We start from the raw sequence: 21,339 nt of genomic DNA on the forward strand, positions 1-21,339 counted from the left end.
GCTACCAAGGAGCATTGAGCATTTTGAATGCAGGAGGGAGCAAGGCAGGCCAGGACAAAGAGGCGTGGAGCAGGTAGTTCTACCTGTTCAGCATGCTGGGAAATGCACCCTCTGATTCTTTTTAGTCTTGTGATATTTCTTAAGGGTGTCCTGTCAACTTTTATCTACTCTTCTCTGTAGAAACAAAAGCAAGGACTCTTTTAGATGGAAAGAGACTTTATTCCTAAACAGTGGGAGGCCGCTGAGAGATTTTATTTGTATGTAAGGAGCCTGAAAAGACCTGTGTCTTCATCTAAACTCCGGATCCTTCTGCAATTCAAAATAGAAAGGCACAGGGATATTGGGATTTTTAAGACGTTAAGTAATTTTGTGGTGAAGTCCTGAAGATTTTGTCACTGCAAGCTGAAAATACCACACGCATCCACGTATACAGTAGATACTACATATATAATAAAAGAAAACTTCAACCCTGACTATGGGCACTCATGTGCTCATATGTCAGAATCTTGTGAACTAGTTACTATTGATATTGACTCTGCTGTGTCCCTTTGTTGCTCCATTTTTGGATTTATCCAAAATGAGCAGTGACACAACTCCACGCTACGAACCCGGAGAGGCCGAGGACTCTTTGAGGGATGAGCGACTGCATGTTTTTAAAGTGAATTATTACTACGTGCAGATTCCCTGTGAAGTGACCCTTTGGATACTGCTTGCCTCCCTTGCAAAAATAGGTAAGTAAAAAATTCCCAGTTGGGGCATTCTTTGTCAAGGAAATACGTGAAAGAAAAAGGCAAAAAAATTCCAACAGATTTATGGCCAGCCACATATGTGAGGGAGTTGGAAATAATTGGGACTGTTTGTTTTTGTAGGTCCTCTTCTTGGGAGGGAGATGCAGGGGGAAAACAGCTGTCTTAGTTACTGTGAAGCCAACAGAAATCCCAAAGAAAGAATAATAAAAAATAACAATTGCAACTCTAAAGCAAGACCTTTTTAGGGATACAATCAGCTGCTATCTGTCCCAGGGGAAACTCTAAATCACCTCTTCACATAAGTAGAAAGTCCTGTTACACGTTGCAAAATCTAAGACCAATCACTTGTACATGAAAGATGAAATATTGCATGTGTAAACTGGGTTTATTTAATTGTGGGGAAGAAATTCTCCAGCTGGAGGGAACTGCAGGAAAGATTGCCTGGTAATTTTGGAAAAAAATGTTTACTATTTGACATAGTACAGAAGGAATTTTACAAGTAGGTCAGGAGGTAGTGTTAATAGGGAATAGGTTAGAAGCCAACATTGCACAAAAAAAGTTAAATTCATCACATGATTATAAATGCATGTACACACTGTTTGCACACATGCGGGCACACAGATGTGCATATCTACCTGTATGCCTGTTTGTCCACAAGTATAAATATGGGGGGAGAGAAAGACAATATTACTATGGGCTATACTTAACATAAAACAAAAATTAGTCATTGTGAGTCCTATACATAATAATTATTCTTTAACTTTTGACATACGAGCTCTTAAAAGTAACAACTCAAAGTGTTGTATAAATATATTATGAATGATAGCTTCTGCTCCAAAGAGCTTATGTATGATTTCTGAAATGTTCCATGAAAGATTTGATATAGATGTCTTGATGACTGAAACTAGCCTCAGATTATAGAGCCTTTTGGGTCAAAGTCACCCAATTAAGAGGGAGCAAAGACTGTTAATGCTGATAACTTCTGTCCTATGTGAAACTTGGGTCCCCTCTACACGTTACATATATTATGCAATTATCTGGTTAATTGCACAATTAATTTGGACTAGCTACATGTGCAAATTACCTGACATGCCTTAAAGAGGTCCAACCAGCTTGGTGCAGACAGCAGTGCAGGTCCCAACTGTAACTCAGAATGATTTTTGTAAAGTGTTTTGAGTTACAATTTATCCCAAACCAAACATAAGTTCACTGTTGGTTCAAGTGGGGAGGGGAATCTAGCTGCTGGCTGGGAATCTGGCTGCAATGGCCAGGGCTCTGCAAGTACTCACTGTTTTCAGAATGTGAGGGGGGAAAGGGACCAGAGGGAGCTGGTTCTTGGGGCTCCCCAGATGGTGCTGAAGGGTAGGGATGGGTGAATTTGAGCCCCACCCCCACCTTCAGGGTGCTCCAATACACCAACCCCCCAGACTGAACCCCCCAGACTGAACTCTCTTCTCCCTTTCCCCCCTCCCATTCTAGAAACAGCAACAGGCTGGGAGCTCCAGACACAAGTTACAAAAGTTGCTACACCTTGAAATGTCTTTATCTGATACCTCATGCAATGAGGGATGAGGTTTTCACCTAATCAACAATTGTTGAAGCTGTCTGCAGCCATGCACTTGTGTTTGGTCATAGCTATAAACTGCTTTCTGTGGCCAAATTAAGTGAAAATTGTTACTTTTGCACCCAAAGTTAGAGGGGGAAAACATGTAATAACTTTATAGCTGATTTCTATCTAGCTTTAATTTGAATGTGTAGCATAGTTATGTCCCATCAACTGATGGGGTCCCCAGCCACAGGGGTATCCCATGGTCTGCTGCACCTGGGGGTCCTGCACTTAATGGGATTCCCAGCCTTGGCAGTGCAAGATTCTGCCTTTTTTTTGGTCCAGTTTGAGGATGGGAAAAATTGTAATAAAAAAAACTTTCATGGGGTAAAAAATTATTTTCCAGTTCTCTTGCAAATAGCTCATTTTCTGCCATTTAATTTCTATGGCTGTATATTGTTTAAATTAGAAGTAGAAATTAGTAAAACTATGGTCATAAAGATGTTGTTTTTGTTTTTTAAAAAAATCACCTGTTTTTCAGGTTGTATGAGTCGCTGATAGGCCGTGATAGTTTAGCAGTGTAGTAATATCTCAGAGCACTGATTCTCAACCAGCATGACCCAGAACCTTTGAATAGTGCTGGGAGCTGTGAGAAGATAAGCAAAGTGTGGGGAGATTGGCAGATAAGTTAAGCAGAGAAGCACAGGCTGAGGCTTGTGCAAGGAGGTAAGCATCATAATATATAAATTAGTTTTTGAAATTGGTTCCACAAATCAAAAAGCTTATGGAGGGGTGCCTCAAATCCAATGAGTGGTGTCTCAAGTCCAAGAAAGGTTGAGAAACCGTGTCTTAGACTAATGTTTATATAGATTAAGGCTGCAAAACTATGTCACTGGGTTTATAATAGTATAGTTGTCTCACTTGTAGCATAGTAAACCAGAAATAACTCTACGGAGGCTTTTGGGTAGAATAACTGTTATTCACTATAGGTTTGTGCAGTGCTCACTCCAAAGGTTCTTTGACCTGGCTGAGTGTTTAGGAGCTACCCTACTGTAAATGTTAAATAAGAATGATGACACAAATGAATTTGCAATAATACATAACTTGGGGAGTGAGAGCAGATTCAGATCCACGTGATGAAGATAATATACAAAACAAGGGCCTATTCTGGAACTCGTTGGCAAAAGAACTCTTGAACTTCAGAGGGATAATAATTAGGTCCAGAGCATAAATGAGATGGTATGTTAACACTGCAGTCTTTAGTAGAGTAGAGGGAGACATTAAAAGACCTAGCTTGGATACAGGACATTCCAAGTTAGGGGAAACACCTCTATATCAGCTCAGAAACAATAAACTATATAGCAATATGTAAACCTTCCCATTTTGGATAAGTTTTCATGTTTTATTCAAGGTTTCCATCTCTACCACCGACTACCCAGGCTCATGCCAGAAAGCTGCCTCCAGATTGCTGTTGGGGTGCTAGTTGGAGCAATCATTTTTGGCACCGATCACAAAACCCCACCAGTTATGAATACAAACATATACTTCCTGTATCTCCTCCCACCAATTGTCCTGAAGGAAGGCTATTTTATGCCAACTCGCCCTTTTTTTGAAAATATTGGGTCCATTCTGTGGTGGTCTGTGCTGGGCGCCCTCCTGAATGCATTTGGGATTGGTCTCTCTCTCTATGCGATCTGCCAGATAGAAGCTTTTGGTCTTACTGATGTTGACCTGCTGCAGAATTTGCTCTTCGGTAGCATGATTTCAGCTGTGGACCCTGTGGCTGCACTGGCTGTTTTTGAGGAGGCATCGGTTAATGAGCAGCTTTACATGATGATCTTTGGAGAGTCACTGCTCAATGATGGAATAACTGTGGTGAGTTGGTTTGTGCGATTCATTTTTCTCCCTTGGTAGACATTGAAGTTTTCTTAGCTGTAGAGTTATTTGGCTTGATTTTCTTTTGACTTGCAACAGCAGGGACCAGAAATAGCTCCACTGAAATCCACGGAAATACAATAAATGAATAAAAAGTGTATTTTTTTTATATTGCAGAATCAGGGATTAGGTCCCTGTTGTCCTAGGAATAACATGCAAAGCTTGTGTGAAACAGAAGTGGGGAAGCAATGTTGTTATAGAAAGATTAGAAGTGAAAGGAGAATCAGGCCCCAATCATTCTATAGGAAACCCACCAGTGAGGCCAAAGGCTTCCATAATGTGAATGGCAACTCTGTTATTATCTTCAGTGCTTAGGGTCTGACCTGCATCAGTGGAGGTATACTGTATAAGGAAATAAAAGAAAATTTCTGCTCCAAACAACTTAAGGTATGTCTATATTGTACAGTTCAGTGCCTTTTAGAGGCACCTCAGCTAGCTCCAAATCATTTAGCTTGGGTAACTGGCTGTATATTGCTCTACTGCATTAGACTGTACTGCTATATTAACTTGCTCTGACCTTGATACTTCCCTCTCTCCTCTTACAATAATTGGACAGTACATGCATCACTGTTGCAGAACCAACTATGCCTTAGACTCCTTAGTCTCTCTCTAGTGTACCCAACTAGATTCCAGCATCGGATTCTGGATGGAATCGCGGGCTGTGTCCAGGCTGGCAGTGGCGTGCACTTGCATTGGCACAAATAATAGCAGAACAAATTTGTGCCACTACTTTGTGCCACAGCACATGCCCCTGCTCGTGCTGTTTGGTGTGGGCCATGCCCAGCTCCGGCTCTGGGTCTGGCTTCAGCTTCTGGCAAGCTCCATGTGCTTGGGGGGCGAGGGGAGGAGGAGGGGAACTGGCTGGAGTGAGTGGCTGGGGCACAGGGTACCTCTGGGTAAAGCTAGCTGGCAGGCAACCCCTGCATTAAGGGGGCACCCCAGCCAGCCAGGGGGTGGCACATAGAGACAGGGGAGCAGGCAGCCCTGGGTTGTCTGCTCCCCTATCTTTGCATGCTGCAGAGCCCCTGTGCTGAGGCATGCTGAGCTCCGGTGGGTGCTGGCTGGGATGCAGTGTGTCTTGAGACAGAGGAGTAGGCAGCCCTGGGCTGGTGCTCCCTGTCTCTGCCTCCTTCTGTGAGGAGGATCTTCAGCATGCACAGACGAGGGACCAGGCTGCCCAGGACTGCCTACTGCCCCATCTCCACGTGCCCACCCTCCACCCGGCTGGCTTGGGTGGAGGGTGCCTCAGCGCAGGGGCTGCCTGCCAGCTAGCCCCATGCTGAGGCACCCCATGCCCCAGCCAGCCCTCTGAGCTGCCTGCTCCCCCATCCTTGCATTTGTCCTGGCACCCATTATTTTCACATGCTTTGCACCACTTCTTTTTCTGGGGTTTTTTTTGTGCTACCAGAAAATCCTGATAGCCAGCTTTGTACTCCTCCACCCCAAGTTCTTGCACACCCCCCCTGCAAATTAGCAGCCCCATGCATGGTTTAATGTGCAATGTGTGTGATTTGTTATGCCACAACCCACGTGTGCCTGCATGTCTGGACATGCCCATGGTGTGCATACCCTTGAAAACTGAATAGTTAGAGTACAATCTTTTAGCTACTAATTGCATCAATGACAGGTCCAGCTTAGTTTTAGCACCTGCATGAGTTTCCCATTGAAAGCCTGTGTCAACATCTATTTGCAGTGACATAGAAACATAGGCTTCAGAGTAAAACATTTATTTGTTGCTCAAAACCACAAAGTATGTAGAGCAAGGGGAATGAAACAGTAGTCTCCTCCCCTCCACACACACACACACGTATTCCACCTTTAAAAGTCTCAGCCTATCTAACCCTATCTCTGGCAGGGGAAATGACCTGTCCTCCATATATCACCTTTATCTTGATCAATCAGTTAACTTTCAGTGATACCCTAGAAACAGGACTCTGATTAGTGATATCTTTTATGGGATGAACTACACAGGTAGGAGACATATTAAATGATCTTGGGGCATAAAATGATGCCCTAGACAGCCTCTCTGGCTCACTCAACCACCATCTCTTCTTTGTGGTTTAAAATCCCCTTTGACCTTTGGCTTTAAACTTGAGATGAGTAAACCATCCAGCTGGGATGGAGCCAGATAGTGCAAATATTGCTGTCTCAACCTGAGAGTGTTTACTTTGGGTGTCTTATCTTATCATTTCCTACAGGTTTCTCTCTTAACAGCTGTCTTTCAGTTAACTATGTACTCAGGCAGGATAATATCACAGAAATGAACTGAGGTGCACATGAGAGGTATATAAAACAACACAGCTGTTTCCCAGTCCTTCACAATATGTTTATCAAGTTGAATGAACATGTTTAAAGGAAAACTTTTTAAGAAATGTGTCTGCATTTTGTGCTGGATGCCGCACTCTACAGCTAGTCACTTAAGTGGGCAAAACCTCCCAAAAACAATAGATTGTGTTGTCAGAATAATGGCTTTGAACTTATTCCTATTTAAGGGAATGGAGGCCAAACTGTGGTCACCTTACTTATGTGAGCACTCCCATTAGCTTCAGAAGAATGATGTCTATAATTAAGATGAGGAGGCTGAAGATCTCTCACAACCTATTGCTCTGTTGCTTGTTATGAACTGGGTATTTGCAAGAGAATTGTGTATACAGAGAAAGGAGAGGTGAAATCAGTTCATTTCAGTCTAAACTCAATCAGGATCCATAAACTAGGTTTTCTTTTACCTGCCTCCTGTCAAGTGCTTCATCCGGCAGGCATGCTCTGAGATTTCCTAACAGAATGGGCTCCACACACAATGCAATTGCAACCATCACTTCCTTTTAAAACAATAGTGGTGATTGTAGTCCACCCTCATGTCTGTGGCAGCTTAGCAATGACAGCACTCAGCCAGCTCCCTGCTCAACACTGGTTTTTTTGGTTCCCATTCCCAGGGAGCCTAGGTACTGAACTCTGAATTCAAGATTTCCCTGGAATCTGGCTTGGGCCTTTGCAATGTTAATGGCTATTAAAAGAATTATAGGCAATTATAATTTCTGGAATAGAAAGAATACCCTGTGACTCAGGTGGAGAGCACATACTCACAACTATTCTTCCAGTGATAATTGGTGGCTAAAACAATCACTGTTCTTTCAGTGAATAATCCATGGCTTTTGCATAGAACAGTTCTTTAATGAGTACACACAGCAAACATGCACATGCAATGGACAACTCAGGAAAAGGGTAAATTCAATGAGTAAGTTACTTGCTGAATATAGTTTTTCCAGCCATACTTTCAGCAGTGCCCAGCACTTTGTATAACAACATGCACCTTTCAAAACTGTAGAAAGAGGATGTGGTCAGTGGAGGAAATGTAGTAGAGAATGGTTGCTGTACCTTAATTGTTATCAATTTACATACATTCATCCAGTCTTTAAAAGATCTGCTACTGAGAAGGTTAATTCCATACTTTGCAGTTTGGAAAATGCTTACTTTTAGGAAGCTACCAGCTGGAACAATCACTGTATTTGGTGTGTCACCCAGTAATTTTGATATTGAGGCTCTCAGATGATACTATATGATAATTTGAAGTTTATAGGAAGCAGCTTAAGGGTAGATAATATCCAGGCAATAAGATTTCCATTTAAATGTGCTTAAACCTTCTATCTGCAAATATCTACCTCAGACTTATTAAACAACCTTCTTAAATGACTTAGAGAATGAAATACTAAAGAACTCAACAGATATGAAGCACATTGGCCCTGTGTCTTGCAGGAGTGTCTCTGGAAAGTATATTTTCTGGGCAACCACGGTGAAGACTTTTTGTCTTTAGAAATGTTTTTTTCAAACTTACTTTAAAAGATTTACATGAATTGAATGTGACTGAGATCTAATGATAACAGGCATCATATGACTTATTACTAGCCAAGAATATTAGCAAAATTAATATTAGTATCAATATCTAAAGACTGAACCATTCCCAGTGGCACCACAATATGTGACAATAGTTGATTATTTTGAGTAAACTCACCTTGCTACAACGTGAGAGAGAAAGATGAAGATCAGTGACCCAGTATCACCAGAATCTCCTCTGTCCTCCCAGAACTGTTTGCCACATCTACAATCAAACATATAGATCTTGAATCAGCCTCTTCAGTCCTCTTAAGAATCACCAATTATTTCCATTTTAGTGGAAGACTATTATCCTCATAACTGCCAATGACACTGATTAACAATGGTCTGTGATTTATAATGGTACTGATAAACCCATATTAAATAGTTGCAACCTTTCCCTGCCACTTAAAAATGTAGCAATGAAAATTCCTGAATATTTTTCATCATGATCTTTTTCAGAACAAAGGTTATTTGGAAATATGGTGAGACAGTGGCTAACTTATGATTAATAAAAGTTAGTGTTACAGACCCAAGGAGCATCTTGACAAGCATGCACATGTAAAGGGGTGTTTACCGTAAGACAACTAGCAGTGGCACGTATTTGTGGTGCTGCTATTTGTCCTGGGCATGCCCCTGCACACGTACTCTGGCACACAGCAAGTAGACCCAGGTGGAGTAAGGGAGGTGCATGGCCTTACGTGGGGTTCTGGGAGGCCTTCTGGGGCAGCAGCAGCAACAGTGAGCCGGCCGCTCAGAGACTGGCCAGCAGCCAAAGCGTGGCTCTGGTCAGCCAGGGTCTGCTTTTCTGTGGTGCACACTGCAGCCGTATGCACTGAACTGCATTTTTCAGCTGCTTTTTTTTTAACACAGGGGTCAGAAAAACTCATTGTGCTACAGATTAGTAGTGTGGCAAACTGGTGTAAGTGCTCTGTGTGTGGTTTGCAGTACCTTAAAGGGATTTAAAGGGTACCACAAACCTCACGTGTATGCTTATCACGGTGTGCCCCCAGTGTATGTACTGGGCCAAGTAGACTTTAAAAGTCCTTCAAAAAATAAATGGATTACTTTTTTAAACCCTTAAAGTTGAAATCATTAGCAACTTTTAAAATGCCGACTTTGAAAACAAGGGAAATGTCATTAAAATAGAATATATAAGAAAATAAAGGGCACAGAGGAGTTGATGGGATTGGACCAGCACAAATGGAATGATTAATAACCAAATCAGAAGAGAAATCAAAAAATGAATGAAAACAACAAATGAAAATAGAAAATGAACAACGCATGACTTCTAGCAAAGCTGGAAATTAGTAATATAACTGCTGTTGTTTAGTTATCTGGATTATCAAAACTATAGAGCAAATTCTAGTCTTAATCTAGCTCTAAGGGGTCAAAGAGGTTTTTTATAAGTGAAAAGAAAAACCCAGTATTTTCAAATCATTGAAAAATATTTTGCTAGTAAGAACACAATTGCGGCAGGCATCTACTAAATCAGTTATATCAATGTCTATTATAAGTATTATAACAGACTCGAGCATTTGTTAAATAAGAATTATGATAGAATTTGAACAATAATGAGTTGGGCATTTATCTATATCTGGTATAAGGCTTGGCTTCTATTCTATTATATTGCATTTTACATTTTCTAGACCACACTGAAAGCATTATCAATTTAAGAATAAAATCCAAGAAGGGTCTTAAACACTTAATATGGGACTTACGTGGAATGTAAGAGCCTGAATCCAGAGCTGTGATTCTGAAAAAAAAAGCTCTGCTCAGCTGCTGCATAACCCGGTAGGCACCTAAATGCCCTAGGTGTCTTGCTTTTTGACTTTCAAGTACGTAAAGTAGGACCTCTGCACGTACTCAGAATTGCCCCAGTCCTGATAAGACTGAGCAGTTCAGCACATAACTATTACCTAATACTAACTGGGATCCAGAAACTAGGGTCCAGAGCCTATTCTACCTGTTTAGCACCTAATCAGTACTTAGACATCTAACTGTAGTCCTCTCTCACCCTGCTAATTCCCTGAGAAACCAGTTATGGCTGTCATTTTCTTTTAAGATACAGCTAGTTGTGATGCCAGTGATCTCTGTTGGCATAATAGCCCAGTGGTTAAAACACTTACCCAAGGTTACTTCCTGCTTCTGCCTTGAATTGTTTCAAACCCATACCTCCCTACTCAATACCCTAAATACCAGATGGTAGGACAGTCTGGGTGGAAGATTTCTTCTTCTGGAGGAGGTGCTAAGCATGCAGAAAATAATTAAAGATCTTTGAACCATAGAGATGCAGGACATATAATGGACTATGACTGATGTGTTAAAGCACTTAATGGGGAGGTGATGGTCCTAGGGTCCAACACTGGATTCAAAAGCAGGGATTGGGGTGGGGAGGAGGGGTTAATGGTATATATTTTATTCAAGCCTGTTTAAATGTAAGTTTAGACTAGAACTTAAACTACTGCATTGCTAAGCAATATAAATCAATACATGATGTGTAATTAAAAATAAGCATTGTGGATGTTGAAATATTTCTAACTGATGTCTCTTTGGATACAGGTGTTATATAATATATTCATCGCCTTCTCCCAGATGCATAGATATGAAGAGATTGAATCAGTTGATGTTCTTGCTGGGTTTGCTCGCTTCTTTGTGGTAGGGCTAGGTGGAATACTATTTGGCATCGTGTTTGGATTTGTTTCAGCATTCATGACTCGATTTACACAGAACATATCTTCAATAGAGCCTTTGCTGGTCTTCATGTTCAGCTACTTATCTTACTTGTCTGCTGAAACTCTTTACATCTCAGGAATTTTGGCGTGAGTATCCAGTAAGAACTTTCAAATGCCTCCAACAGGGGTGGACTTCTATCCTTGCCATGGTTTTGAGTATAGTGTTGGTTACCACCTCTTTTTTCGGTTGTGATTTTTCAGTGCCAAAAGATGTAATCTTGGCCCCTCTGATATATCTTTTTTGAACATAACATGACTGGACAGCGGACTGACTTGTACTATAGAATTTATTTCTGTGTAACATCCCAATAAGGTTCTGAGAGTGATACAGCTCTATATTAGGGCTGTGCAAAGCTATGGTTGCTGATTTGATTCAGCAGAGATTTGGCTTGATTCCACAGCCGAATCTCCAAATTGAATCAGGAGATCCTTTTATAATCTCTCCGAATCAAATAGGAACCCTTTGAATCAATTTGGGAGGTTTGGAAAGACTTGATGATTCAGACATAGACACAGCTTTAAATGTTTTTTCTACATACCTCAAAGTACCAGGCGGCTTGTGAAAGCTGAGATGGTGGGGCAGATGGAGCATCCCACTGGAGCATAGGGGGGGGCCTCCAGCACGCTCAGCTGTAGACCTGGAAGTGGACCAGAAACACTTCTGGTCCACTTCTAGGTCTGTCATGGAGTGCATGGGGGGGCCACCCCCCTCCCCTGCTCTGGCTCAGCAACTGGTACCTTCTGGGTTTGGTGGGGCACCCTGTGGCCAATCACTGAGCTGGGCGGGGGGCAGGTGGGGTCTCCTGCGTGCTCAGTGATGGATCCAGAAGTAGACCAGAAGTACTTCCGGTCCACTTCTGGGTTCACCGCTGAGCATGTGGGGGGTTCCCCCCATGCATCTGTGGAATGCTTCATCTGCCCCACCATCACAGCATTTATGATCTGCACCTGGTACCTTGAAGTATGTGGAAAAAACGTTCAAAGCTGTGTCTGTGGCCAAATCACTGATTCGCCAAATCAGCATTGAATCTTCAGATTCAGATTTGGCTGAATCAAATCAGGGACAGTGATCCAAATCAACAAATTGAATCACTGTCCCTGATTTGGGCTGAATCCAAATTGAATATGGCCCATTTCGCACACCACTACATATATCAAATTGCTAATATAAAAAGAGCAAAAGATAATGGGTCAGATCTTTTTTCTCAATTATAGTTCTGTAAAATCAAGTGTAACTCAAGTGATTTCAATGGAATGATGCCTGGTTTGACTAGTATAGATTGGAATTGAATACTGCCCAAAATACAGAACGCAGAAGCATTAACACATGCACACATACCCAAGGTTGCATGTATCTATGCCTATTAAGGGCATTAGCATCTCAGGTGAAGGGTACCTCCACAGATCACTCTCAGTTAATAAGGCTAATGCTTGAACATGGACACCAAGGATGAGATTCTTTCCCACCCATTGGGCATGTAAGTGGAGTTAATTACCTATGTGATTCTACCCCACCCTGCTCAAGCCCATGAACAATGTTAATATAAAAGGTGAGTGGGTCCTCCTCCTTCTATTCTCTACTTTTTTTGTGACATAGTCTTAAGGCAGGGTAGATTTGCACCTTATAGACTAACCAAAGTAGATGTCTATCTATCTATCTATCTATCTATCTATCTATCTATCTATTTCATAGATTTCATAGACGTTTGGGCTGGAAGGGACCCTGGAGGATCATCAAGTCCAGCCCCCTGCCCCAGGAGGCAGGAAGTCAGCAGGGATCATAGGATCCCAGCAAGATAAGCATCCAAATGTGTCTTGAAGGCATTCGAAGTGGGCGCTTGAACCGCCTCCGGCGGCAATCTATTCCAAACCTTGGGGGCTCAGACAGTAAAGAAGTTCTTTCTTATGTCCAGCCTGAATTGGTCATGGCAGAGTTTGTGATCGTTTGATCTTGTCATCTCTTGGGATGCTCTGGTGAGCAGACATTGCCCCAGATCCTGGTGTTCACCCCTGATAAACTTATAGGTGGCCACCAGATCATCCCTGAGCCTGTGCTTTTCCAGGCTGAAGAGTCCCATAGTTCTCAGCCTCTCCTCATAGGGCCTGTTTTCCTGACCTCTGATCATGCACGTGGCTCTCCTCTGCACCTTCTCAAGCTTCTCCACATCCTTTTTGAATTGTGGAGCCCAAAACTGGATGCAGTACTCCAGCTGCGGCCTCACCAAGGCTGAGTACAGCAAGAGGATTGCATCCTGAGATTTGCTTGAGAAGCATCTATGGATGCAAGCCAGCATTTTGCTTGCTTTACTAGCCACAGCATCACATTGGTGGCTCATGTTCATCTTGTGGTCAATCATGACCTCCAAGTCCCTTTCATCTGTAGTGCTAACCAGCGTAGCACTGCCGAGCCTAGAAGCATGCTGCAGGTTTTTCCTCCCAAGGTGGAGAACCTTGCATTTTTCGGTGTTGGACACCATCAGGTTCTCATCCGCCCTTTTCATGAGCCTCTCAAGATCTGCCTAGGGAGAGAGAGAGAGAGATAGAAAGAGAGCATGAGTGAACACACAATCTTTTGTGAGCTGTAGCTTACTTCATCACATGCCAGGAAGGTCATTCAGAAAGCAGAGTATAAGAAGAACAGAGAAATTAGAATACAAAAGACAAGAGGTTGGGGAGAAAGTAAGAAGAGGAGGCAGGGGGTCAATGCTTGGAGGGACAGACAAACAAACAAACCCATAGGAATATGTTTGTTTTCTTGTCTCTCCCAGTATTGACCGCTTGCCTCTTCTCCCCTATCTCTTTTTCTCTTCCCCCACTTTGTTGCTTGTATTCTAATTTCTTTCTTCTTATACTCTGCTTTCTGTATGTCCTTTCAGAGTCAGATGAAGTGTGGAACAGCGCATAAAAGCTTGGGCTAGACTTTGGTTAGTCTTGTAATGAGCAAATCTACCCTGGCTTTTACTTAACTTTAGACTAATATGGGTAACTACATCTCGTTAACATTAAGGGTAAGATGATGAGATGTTACAAAAGTAGATTTTCAGGCACTTGAACAGAATAGAAAAGGATTGCACCTAGGCACTCAGCCTGGATGTATATCACACATTCAAATAAGATTTGAACTGCTTCTGTCTGCACTAGAAATGTGTTTCCTCAGAATATGTGTGGTAGGCCTAGATTTGTTCACAACAATAATATATAATTTTGGCTTAAATATGGAGTGTGTTTGCAGTATCATCCTCATTACCAGACAAAGGTTTTGAATAATTAGCCCAATAAAGTAATTAATTAGATCTATAGAAAGCCTTATTCTCAAACTTTAAGTGCATTTATAATGCAATATTTAGAAACATATTATTCAGCTCTAATAATTAAAATATATATGATTTTAATTTTCCACTGCTTTATAACTTTTGTACATGCTAAAAAAATTGTCCCAATTTTGCACCACTAATACATGTGCTGTCAATGACTGCACTGATGCAGAACTAGATTTTAAACACACAAGTCCTAATTAATTAATTATGGACTTTCTCACTCCATCTGTACAAAGATAGAAAAAAGCTCACCAAATAAGTAAAATCATTCTGTGGATTTTCATAGTATAAAAATTCATAACTTTTTATTCATGTGCTTTTATTTTCATTAGTTCATTGAAATTATTAGTAAAATAAAATAATTTTAGTGTTTGTTCTTTCTGGGCTATTAAGTATATTGTTGCTTATTTTAATGATGAGATGATATTGTTGCACTTTTCAATTATTGAGGAATTCATTCATTTTCTTCCTGGATTAAGAAAATCTATTTTGCATACATTCCTAAAAGTCAACAGTATTAAACATTAATGTTTAATAGTTTTGTCTCAGCATGTCAAGGGCACCCTGTTTCAGTTATTCAAGGGCACCCTGTAGCTTTCTTTCTAATAAGTAAATAAGGGAGCATTTAGAGTTTTCTGAGCTCTCAAGATTGAATAACTAATTTAGGGGTGTGCGAAACAGGCCATATTCAGTTCAGATTCTGATTCGGCCTGAATCAGAGACAGTGAATCGATTTGTTAGTTCAGATCATTATCCCTGTTTTGATTCAGTGGAATCTGAATCTGAAGATTCAGTGATGATTTGGAGAATCAGCAATTTAGCAATAGACACAGCTTTAAACATTTTTTCTACATACCTCGAGGCACCAGGCGCAGCTTGTAAACACTGCAATGGTGAGGTAGATGGAGTGTCCCACAGTAGCACTTCTGGTCCGTATCCAGGTTTGCTGTCAAGCACATGGGGGCCCACCCGCAACCTCTGGCTCAGTGATTGGCCACAGGGGGACCCCAGGTGCCCCCCCCCCCGGACCCAAGAGGCACCAGTTGCCAAGCTGGAGGGGTGCAGGGAGTGGGGATCCCCTGTGCGCTCTCTGGTGGACCCTGAAGTGGACTGGACGTGTTTCTGGTCCACTTCCGGGTCTGCTGCTGAGCACACTGGAGACCCCCCCACACCCCTCTGCCCCTCCATCACAATGTTCATGAGCCACCTGGTACCTTGAGTTATGTAGAAAAAACATTTAAAGCTGCGTTCATCTGAATTGTTGAATCTTTCTGAATCTCTCCAAATCTATTTGGAGGGTTCCTATTTGATTCAGAAAGATTAATGGGTCTCCTGATTTGATTTGGGTTTGGAGATTTGGCCGCTGAATTGGGCCGAATTGAATTAGCGACCGAAGCTTCTCACAGCCCTAATAACTATCACCACACAAAAGCTTGGCGGGACTAAAATGTTGTCCATCTAAATTAGATGGTGATGTACCCTGCTGCCTATTAGTTCAGCCTTCAACCTGTTTTGTCTTCTTACACAGCCTTTAAAATGTGGAGAGGTGGATGGAGAAAGAAAATATTTGTGAGAATTTGTGACAACAGTTTTAACGGAGAACACAAAATCTGCCAAAGGACCAAATCTTTGTACTCTTCACATGCTAGGAAGTATCTTATTCCACACAATGTCTCATTGCCTTCACTGAAAGTACTGAATAGGATGAGACTCAGTGTGGATCATATTATCAACATTAAGCCAAATTAATTAGTAACAGGCTTAGAACAGAACAGGTGCTGCTTTGCACCTCTACCCAGGATAGCTTGTTCTGCATAGATGTAATGAGGCAGAGCCTAGGAATGGCCAAGGACAGGGAGGGAATTGCTGGAGCTAGTTCTCAACTCCCTAATATGTTGCCTAGTTCATAAGCTGAAATGGGCCACATACAGGACTTGTATAGGGTCCGTCACTCCCCTTATTCCAGGGCAAAGTAGAACCAGAAGCAGACTCTAATACCCTGACTAGTACTTTCCAGTGGCGCTGTAACAAGCCCCTTATTTGGGGCTTGGGACAGTCAATATTTAGTCCTATTTTTTAAAACAATAAATCACTTTGAATCAGAGTGTGATATCCTCCCTCACTGAGAAAAGTTGCCAAATTGGCTCCTCTATTTCTTCTGCAGGACTGGATTTGGATACTCTTAAATACAATACCTATACAATTATAAAGTTCTTTATTTCTTGAATAGTCCAACTGAAATCAAAGGCACAACTTGAGACAGAAATTTCCATTGGACATGAGGGAGGGTATGAAAAGCTAACTGCATGTTGGATCCAAACAAGGAGATGTATAGACAATGATGATTGAACAATATTTCAAATTAAAGAGCCTTTCTCTTTTAAGACCGCAAACAGAGAAGGCCACCACTAATGACAAATGCTTTGCTTGATATTTTTGATGGAGCAGGATGACGGCATGTGCAGTGACTATGAAAAAGTACGTGGAAGAAAATGTTTCCCAGAATTCCTACACAACCATCAAGTATTTCATGAAGATGTTGAGCAGTGTCAGCGAGACCCTGATTTTTGTGTTTATGGGAGTTTCTACGGTTGGAAAGAACCATGAGTGGAACTGGGCCTTTGTGTCCTTCACTCTGCTCTTCTGTCTGGTCTGGCGGGCCATAAGTAAGAGGCAAATATGTATATGTACATGTAGTTATCTTGGGTAGATAAGGCACTTTGCTTCCTTGAAAGATACTTTTCAGTGCAAGGGTAGACTCAGAAGTTCAGTACCTACTGGTATAACTGGTTTAATTATGTTGTTAATTGGTGTGTCTTATTGATGGGGTCAGTTCACAAATATTAGGACTAGATTGGGGGGGAAGGGGAGAGCCCTTAGGGTTAATGATTCTTCTTCCTGAATGAGAAATTCTATCATTAAGCCTATATTTAGACTGACAATATAATTTACTATATTCATTCAGGTGAATGGGTTTTCAAATTGTAGTTACTGTATTTGCTCGAATGTAAGACAGCCGTGACTATAAGACAACTCCCCCAATAATTAGATCCTATATGTGGATAATTTATACATTCATTATAATTTTCCAGGTATAGAATCTACGTATTGAGGGGTTATCTTGAATCTATCCCCCACCCCAACTGCTACAGCAGGGAAAGCAGTGGCTAGGGGGATGGGACTGTCAGGTGGCCCTCTTGCCCTGCCCACTTCTTTCCCCTGCAGCCTTCCTGCCTTCCCTGCCACTTGCAACCCCCCTGGTCCCCCTGCTCTCCCAGTCTCTGCCTCTTTCCATCCCCACTCTCCTCCCCTTGCTGTCAGGGGCTACTCTGGCTGCTCTGTCCTTGAGCACAGTGTGGAAGCTCTGCCCATGCCTGGCCATGCAGTAGTGTTGTTGCTGCTGATCATTCAGGAAGGGAAAGGAGTTTCAATGTGCTCCATGCCCAAGAGAAACCCCAGCCCAAGTCGGAGCTGAGCTGTGCCTGACATTAAGGGGGAAGGAAGGGGGCAAGCAGAGGCGTGGGCAAAAGCTGCTGAGGGCAAAAGAGTGGAGCAAGAGGCTGCTATGGGTCTGACTGACACCAACCTGAGTTCAGTGTCAGAATCAGGGCTGCAGCAGTCACCTGCTCCTTACTCTGCATCGTATATGAATATAAGATGAGGGGGCTTCCCCCCCATATTTGTTGGGGGGGGGGAGGAATCCTCATTTTATATTCAAGTAAATGTGGCAGTTCACTAACAAGATAAACCCTGAATGGAATCTTAACATATCCTTGGCAATTTGGATGACCTTTGCGATTTGAAACAAATAGGGAATATTTGCTATTTTAATTTGCTCTCCAAGAGGAAGAAGCTTTACACCCAAGCTTCTGTATCACTCATGTAAAACTCCAGAGTAGACAGCTCCCTCCCCCATGCTGCATGATTTTCAGCAGGTGTGTCTTTCAGGATGGAGACAGACATTGCCTTTTTAAAGAAATCCTTACATATATTTCCAAAAGAGCTGAACAGTTTTGGATGACTCTTAAAAGTCAACTTAAGGCAGACACCTAACATGTAAAATCTGAGGTCAAACTGTAAATTTTGGCACAGTTGTAAGCAACCAAACAGGCAATTTTGCTATTTTGATAACTGGTAGGGCTACAAGACCTGTCTATAATAATCCAGTACTGTTTTTGATGATGAATGTATTAAAATAGAAGAATTCTAATTCTTACATTTCAGTATTATCATCATTGGTGATGCTAATGTGAAATCTAAGACATCAGCATATTTCTATAAAAAATTGGCTGTTGGAAAAGGACACAAAAGAGTAACAGAAAACAGGCAGCAAGCAAGACGTATTCTGAACAGAAGCCACGCTCTACCCCTAGTTACAACATCATGCACAATGTTTTCTTAGTTCTTCCTTTTATCAGAACAAAACAAAACTGGAGGATTAAGTAGTCTCATTCTGGCTTGCTTTATTATTGTTAGCCTTTGAATGTCAAAAGGGTTGAGTTTCGGGTGAAACACCGTTCAAACATACGGGTCTTGAATTGTGCAAGAAAAAAAAATATTACTAGAGAAGAAACAGGAAGAGCAGCAGTAAATGGAAGAGCTGTATAGAAACACAGTCTAAAAACACAAATGGAGTGAATAACATATCCTATCTTTTTCTCTGATACAACACACACACAAAAGCTATAATAGAAAGCATAGACTTCATGAGAAATATACAAGCTACACTAAAACATTGTATATACAATATATTGAAGCACAGTCCCAATGCTCCCCAAAGAAGTTACTGCCAAAATAATGGGAAAGCAGACTGTCAGTGGTTCGGAGTTGAGGTTTTGTTTCACATCAAGTATTCCTGGTTAACAGTAGCTTTTCTCCCCTTTTTAGGTGTGTTTGCTCTCTTCTACATCAGTAACAAGTTCCGGACTTACCCCTTCACTGCTAAAGACCAGCTCATTATTTCTTACAGTGGTCTTCGTGGAGCCAGTAGTTTCTCGCTTGCATTTTTGCTTCATGCATCTCTCTTCCCTAGAAAAAAAATGTTCATTACTGCTACCCTCGTAGTTATCTATTTTACTGTATTCATTCAGGTAAGTAGGTTTTGTAATGGGCTCATTTAATTTCATATAGACAAGAGGTTTCAGAGTTAAGATTGCATCAAGACATGCACTGAAGCTGGAATTAAATCATTCTAGTTCAGACTTCCAATAACTGCATCTAGTCACTAGATTAAACACAATAAATTGTTGCTGGCTAATTTAGTTTTCCATCTTGGCTAAATAATAAATAACTTAACCAGAGGAACTATATAAAAACATATTGTCTTTAAAATTGTTGTTGGAGATAGCTGTTTTTTAATGTCATCAAAACTTGAGAGCCTCAATCACAAATAACTCCCATTCTAAACTACATGGGCAGCATCCTCGTGTTTTGGAGAGATGCTATACATTAGTTTTGACACTTACAAGAAGAGTCATTTCCCATTTGTGATGCTCTTAGAGGTGTAGAAAGGATGCACATTCTGTTTCAAACAGTGGTGCAAAATGTTGTTGAGATTCACCCAGAACATGTTTTTTTCAGTTTTCTGCCACAAAGAATTTCTGTAAAATTCCTTTGTCTTATTGAAAACAAAATTGAGAAATTTTGAAATTCTCTGTGGAAGAAAATTCAAAAATAATTGTTTTGGGCCAATCAATTCTCTTTCCATGTTACTATACTATGGTACAGTATAAAATTGTAAAAGCTGCTTCAAAATGAAAAGTCAAACTGCTTCTTTTTGGAAATGCTGCAGTTGGATGTTTTGTCCTTACTAAAATTTTGCTCTTATTTTCTCCTTAATAAAATATTGTCCTGTTTGTAAGTGGGGTATGGAAAAGATGGTTTATGTAGGTGAATTCTTTGAGTTCTAAAACTATATTGATTAAAATGTAATTTTGATTTTAAAATAGCAATAATTCTTCTAAAAATATTCTTATTTTTTCTGTTTTTCCGCCTTTATCCCTGTAGCCTACATTCTTCTTTCCTAGTTGTTTAAATAAGAAGTAATCACTTCATTTTCCCCCTCCTCTGCATATATTAATCAAAATAATTAATTTTCTCACTCATCATTCCGAATACAGGGAATAACAATTGGCCCATTAGTCAAGTATCTAGATGTTAAGAAGACCAATAAAAAAGAGTCTATCAATGAAGAGGTGCATATGCGAGTAAGTTTTTGTTATCAATAGAATGCTATCAATAGACTGTCTTCTAAAAAGGAAAGGAAAAAAGATGGGATTTTCAAATTAGGCTGAGAGAGCTGGACATACAACGCCCATTGAAACTGAGTCGAATTTTGGCAACTAACTCTTTCAGGCTGCATTGTAAATCCTAGCCAAAATATCTTAAAATATTACAGGGTGTTAGCATCTCTAGAGTGAATATCAAATAAGGCTCGACATAGTATGGATATAGATGTTACCCAATTATACTTTCAAGAACACAGAATAGAGTCTTTTAAAGACATACAACAATGGAACAATGTAGCAATCAGATTTGTCTCTTTATATCTTGATGCCTGTGGTTGTCATATAAAGTAGGGTTTACTAAAAACCACCTCAGCAATTTGCATATAGTGAGTAGACACCCTTCCTGGGCAAGTGCCATGAATATCTGCAGAATTTAAATTCTTACTATGGAAGTGTCTTGCCCACATGTTTGAGGAGAAAGCCTTCTGAATGTGAAGCAAGTGTGAACTGATGAAGTGTCACTTTCTTCAATCTTCAGTTCCCTCCATTATTTCTACTGCTATAATTAAGTTTGCCAAACTACAGCTGACTTTCCCCAAACCTCAATGTGAAGATTTTTCAGATTCCATTCCTGTCATTGTTTGTCCTACCTTAGCCAATAGTAAACCCAGAATAGTCTTAAAACACATTATTCCATTTTATTGATTAAAAATAAACTTATCCAAAGGCATGGAGACTTTTATTGAAAGATTCTGAATCCTTTTGGAAGACAATTTTGCTTCCACATAGCAACGTTTTGTTTTGGACTTCCATCCCATTACACCGAAAGATAAGGGATACGGAAAAAAGAACTTATTTAAAGCTGTGCAAAGCAGTGACACATGTTTAAATTTGCACAATTACTATTCTGTTGGCATTTATAGGGCTACCATTTGCATAAAGCTCAGCACATGTTTATAT

The 21,339-nt window shown here is 40.9% G+C and overlaps 1 protein-coding gene across 2 annotated transcripts in view; it reads left to right on the forward strand.

Moving 5' to 3' along the window:
* Nucleotides 1-45: 45 nt before the first annotated feature.
* Nucleotides 46-21,339, forward strand: part of SLC9A4 (solute carrier family 9 member A4) — a 39,035-nt gene continuing 17,741 nt past the window's right edge. The window contains exons 1-6 of one of the 2 annotated variants that reach the window (XM_090020762.1): nucleotides 46-731; nucleotides 3,707-4,170; nucleotides 10,663-10,922; nucleotides 16,601-16,818; nucleotides 19,040-19,242; nucleotides 20,272-20,358. In XM_090020762.1, the coding sequence (XP_089876888.1) occupies nucleotides 578-731; nucleotides 3,707-4,170; nucleotides 10,663-10,922; nucleotides 16,601-16,818; nucleotides 19,040-19,242; nucleotides 20,272-20,358 (1,386 nt within the window). In that variant the 5' untranslated portion in view covers nucleotides 46-577. Of the gene's footprint in view, nucleotides 732-2,913; nucleotides 3,022-3,706; nucleotides 4,171-10,662; nucleotides 10,923-16,600; nucleotides 16,819-19,039; nucleotides 19,243-20,271; nucleotides 20,359-21,339 lie in introns of those variants that run through there. The other variant, XM_090020770.1, reaches the window with a different exon arrangement.

Source organism: Crocodylus siamensis, chromosome 1, assembly GCF_052110815.1.
Source record: "Crocodylus siamensis isolate JL-2025a chromosome 1, ASM5211081v1, whole genome shotgun sequence".
NCBI classification, from domain to species: domain Eukaryota; kingdom Metazoa; phylum Chordata; order Crocodylia; family Crocodylidae; genus Crocodylus; species Crocodylus siamensis.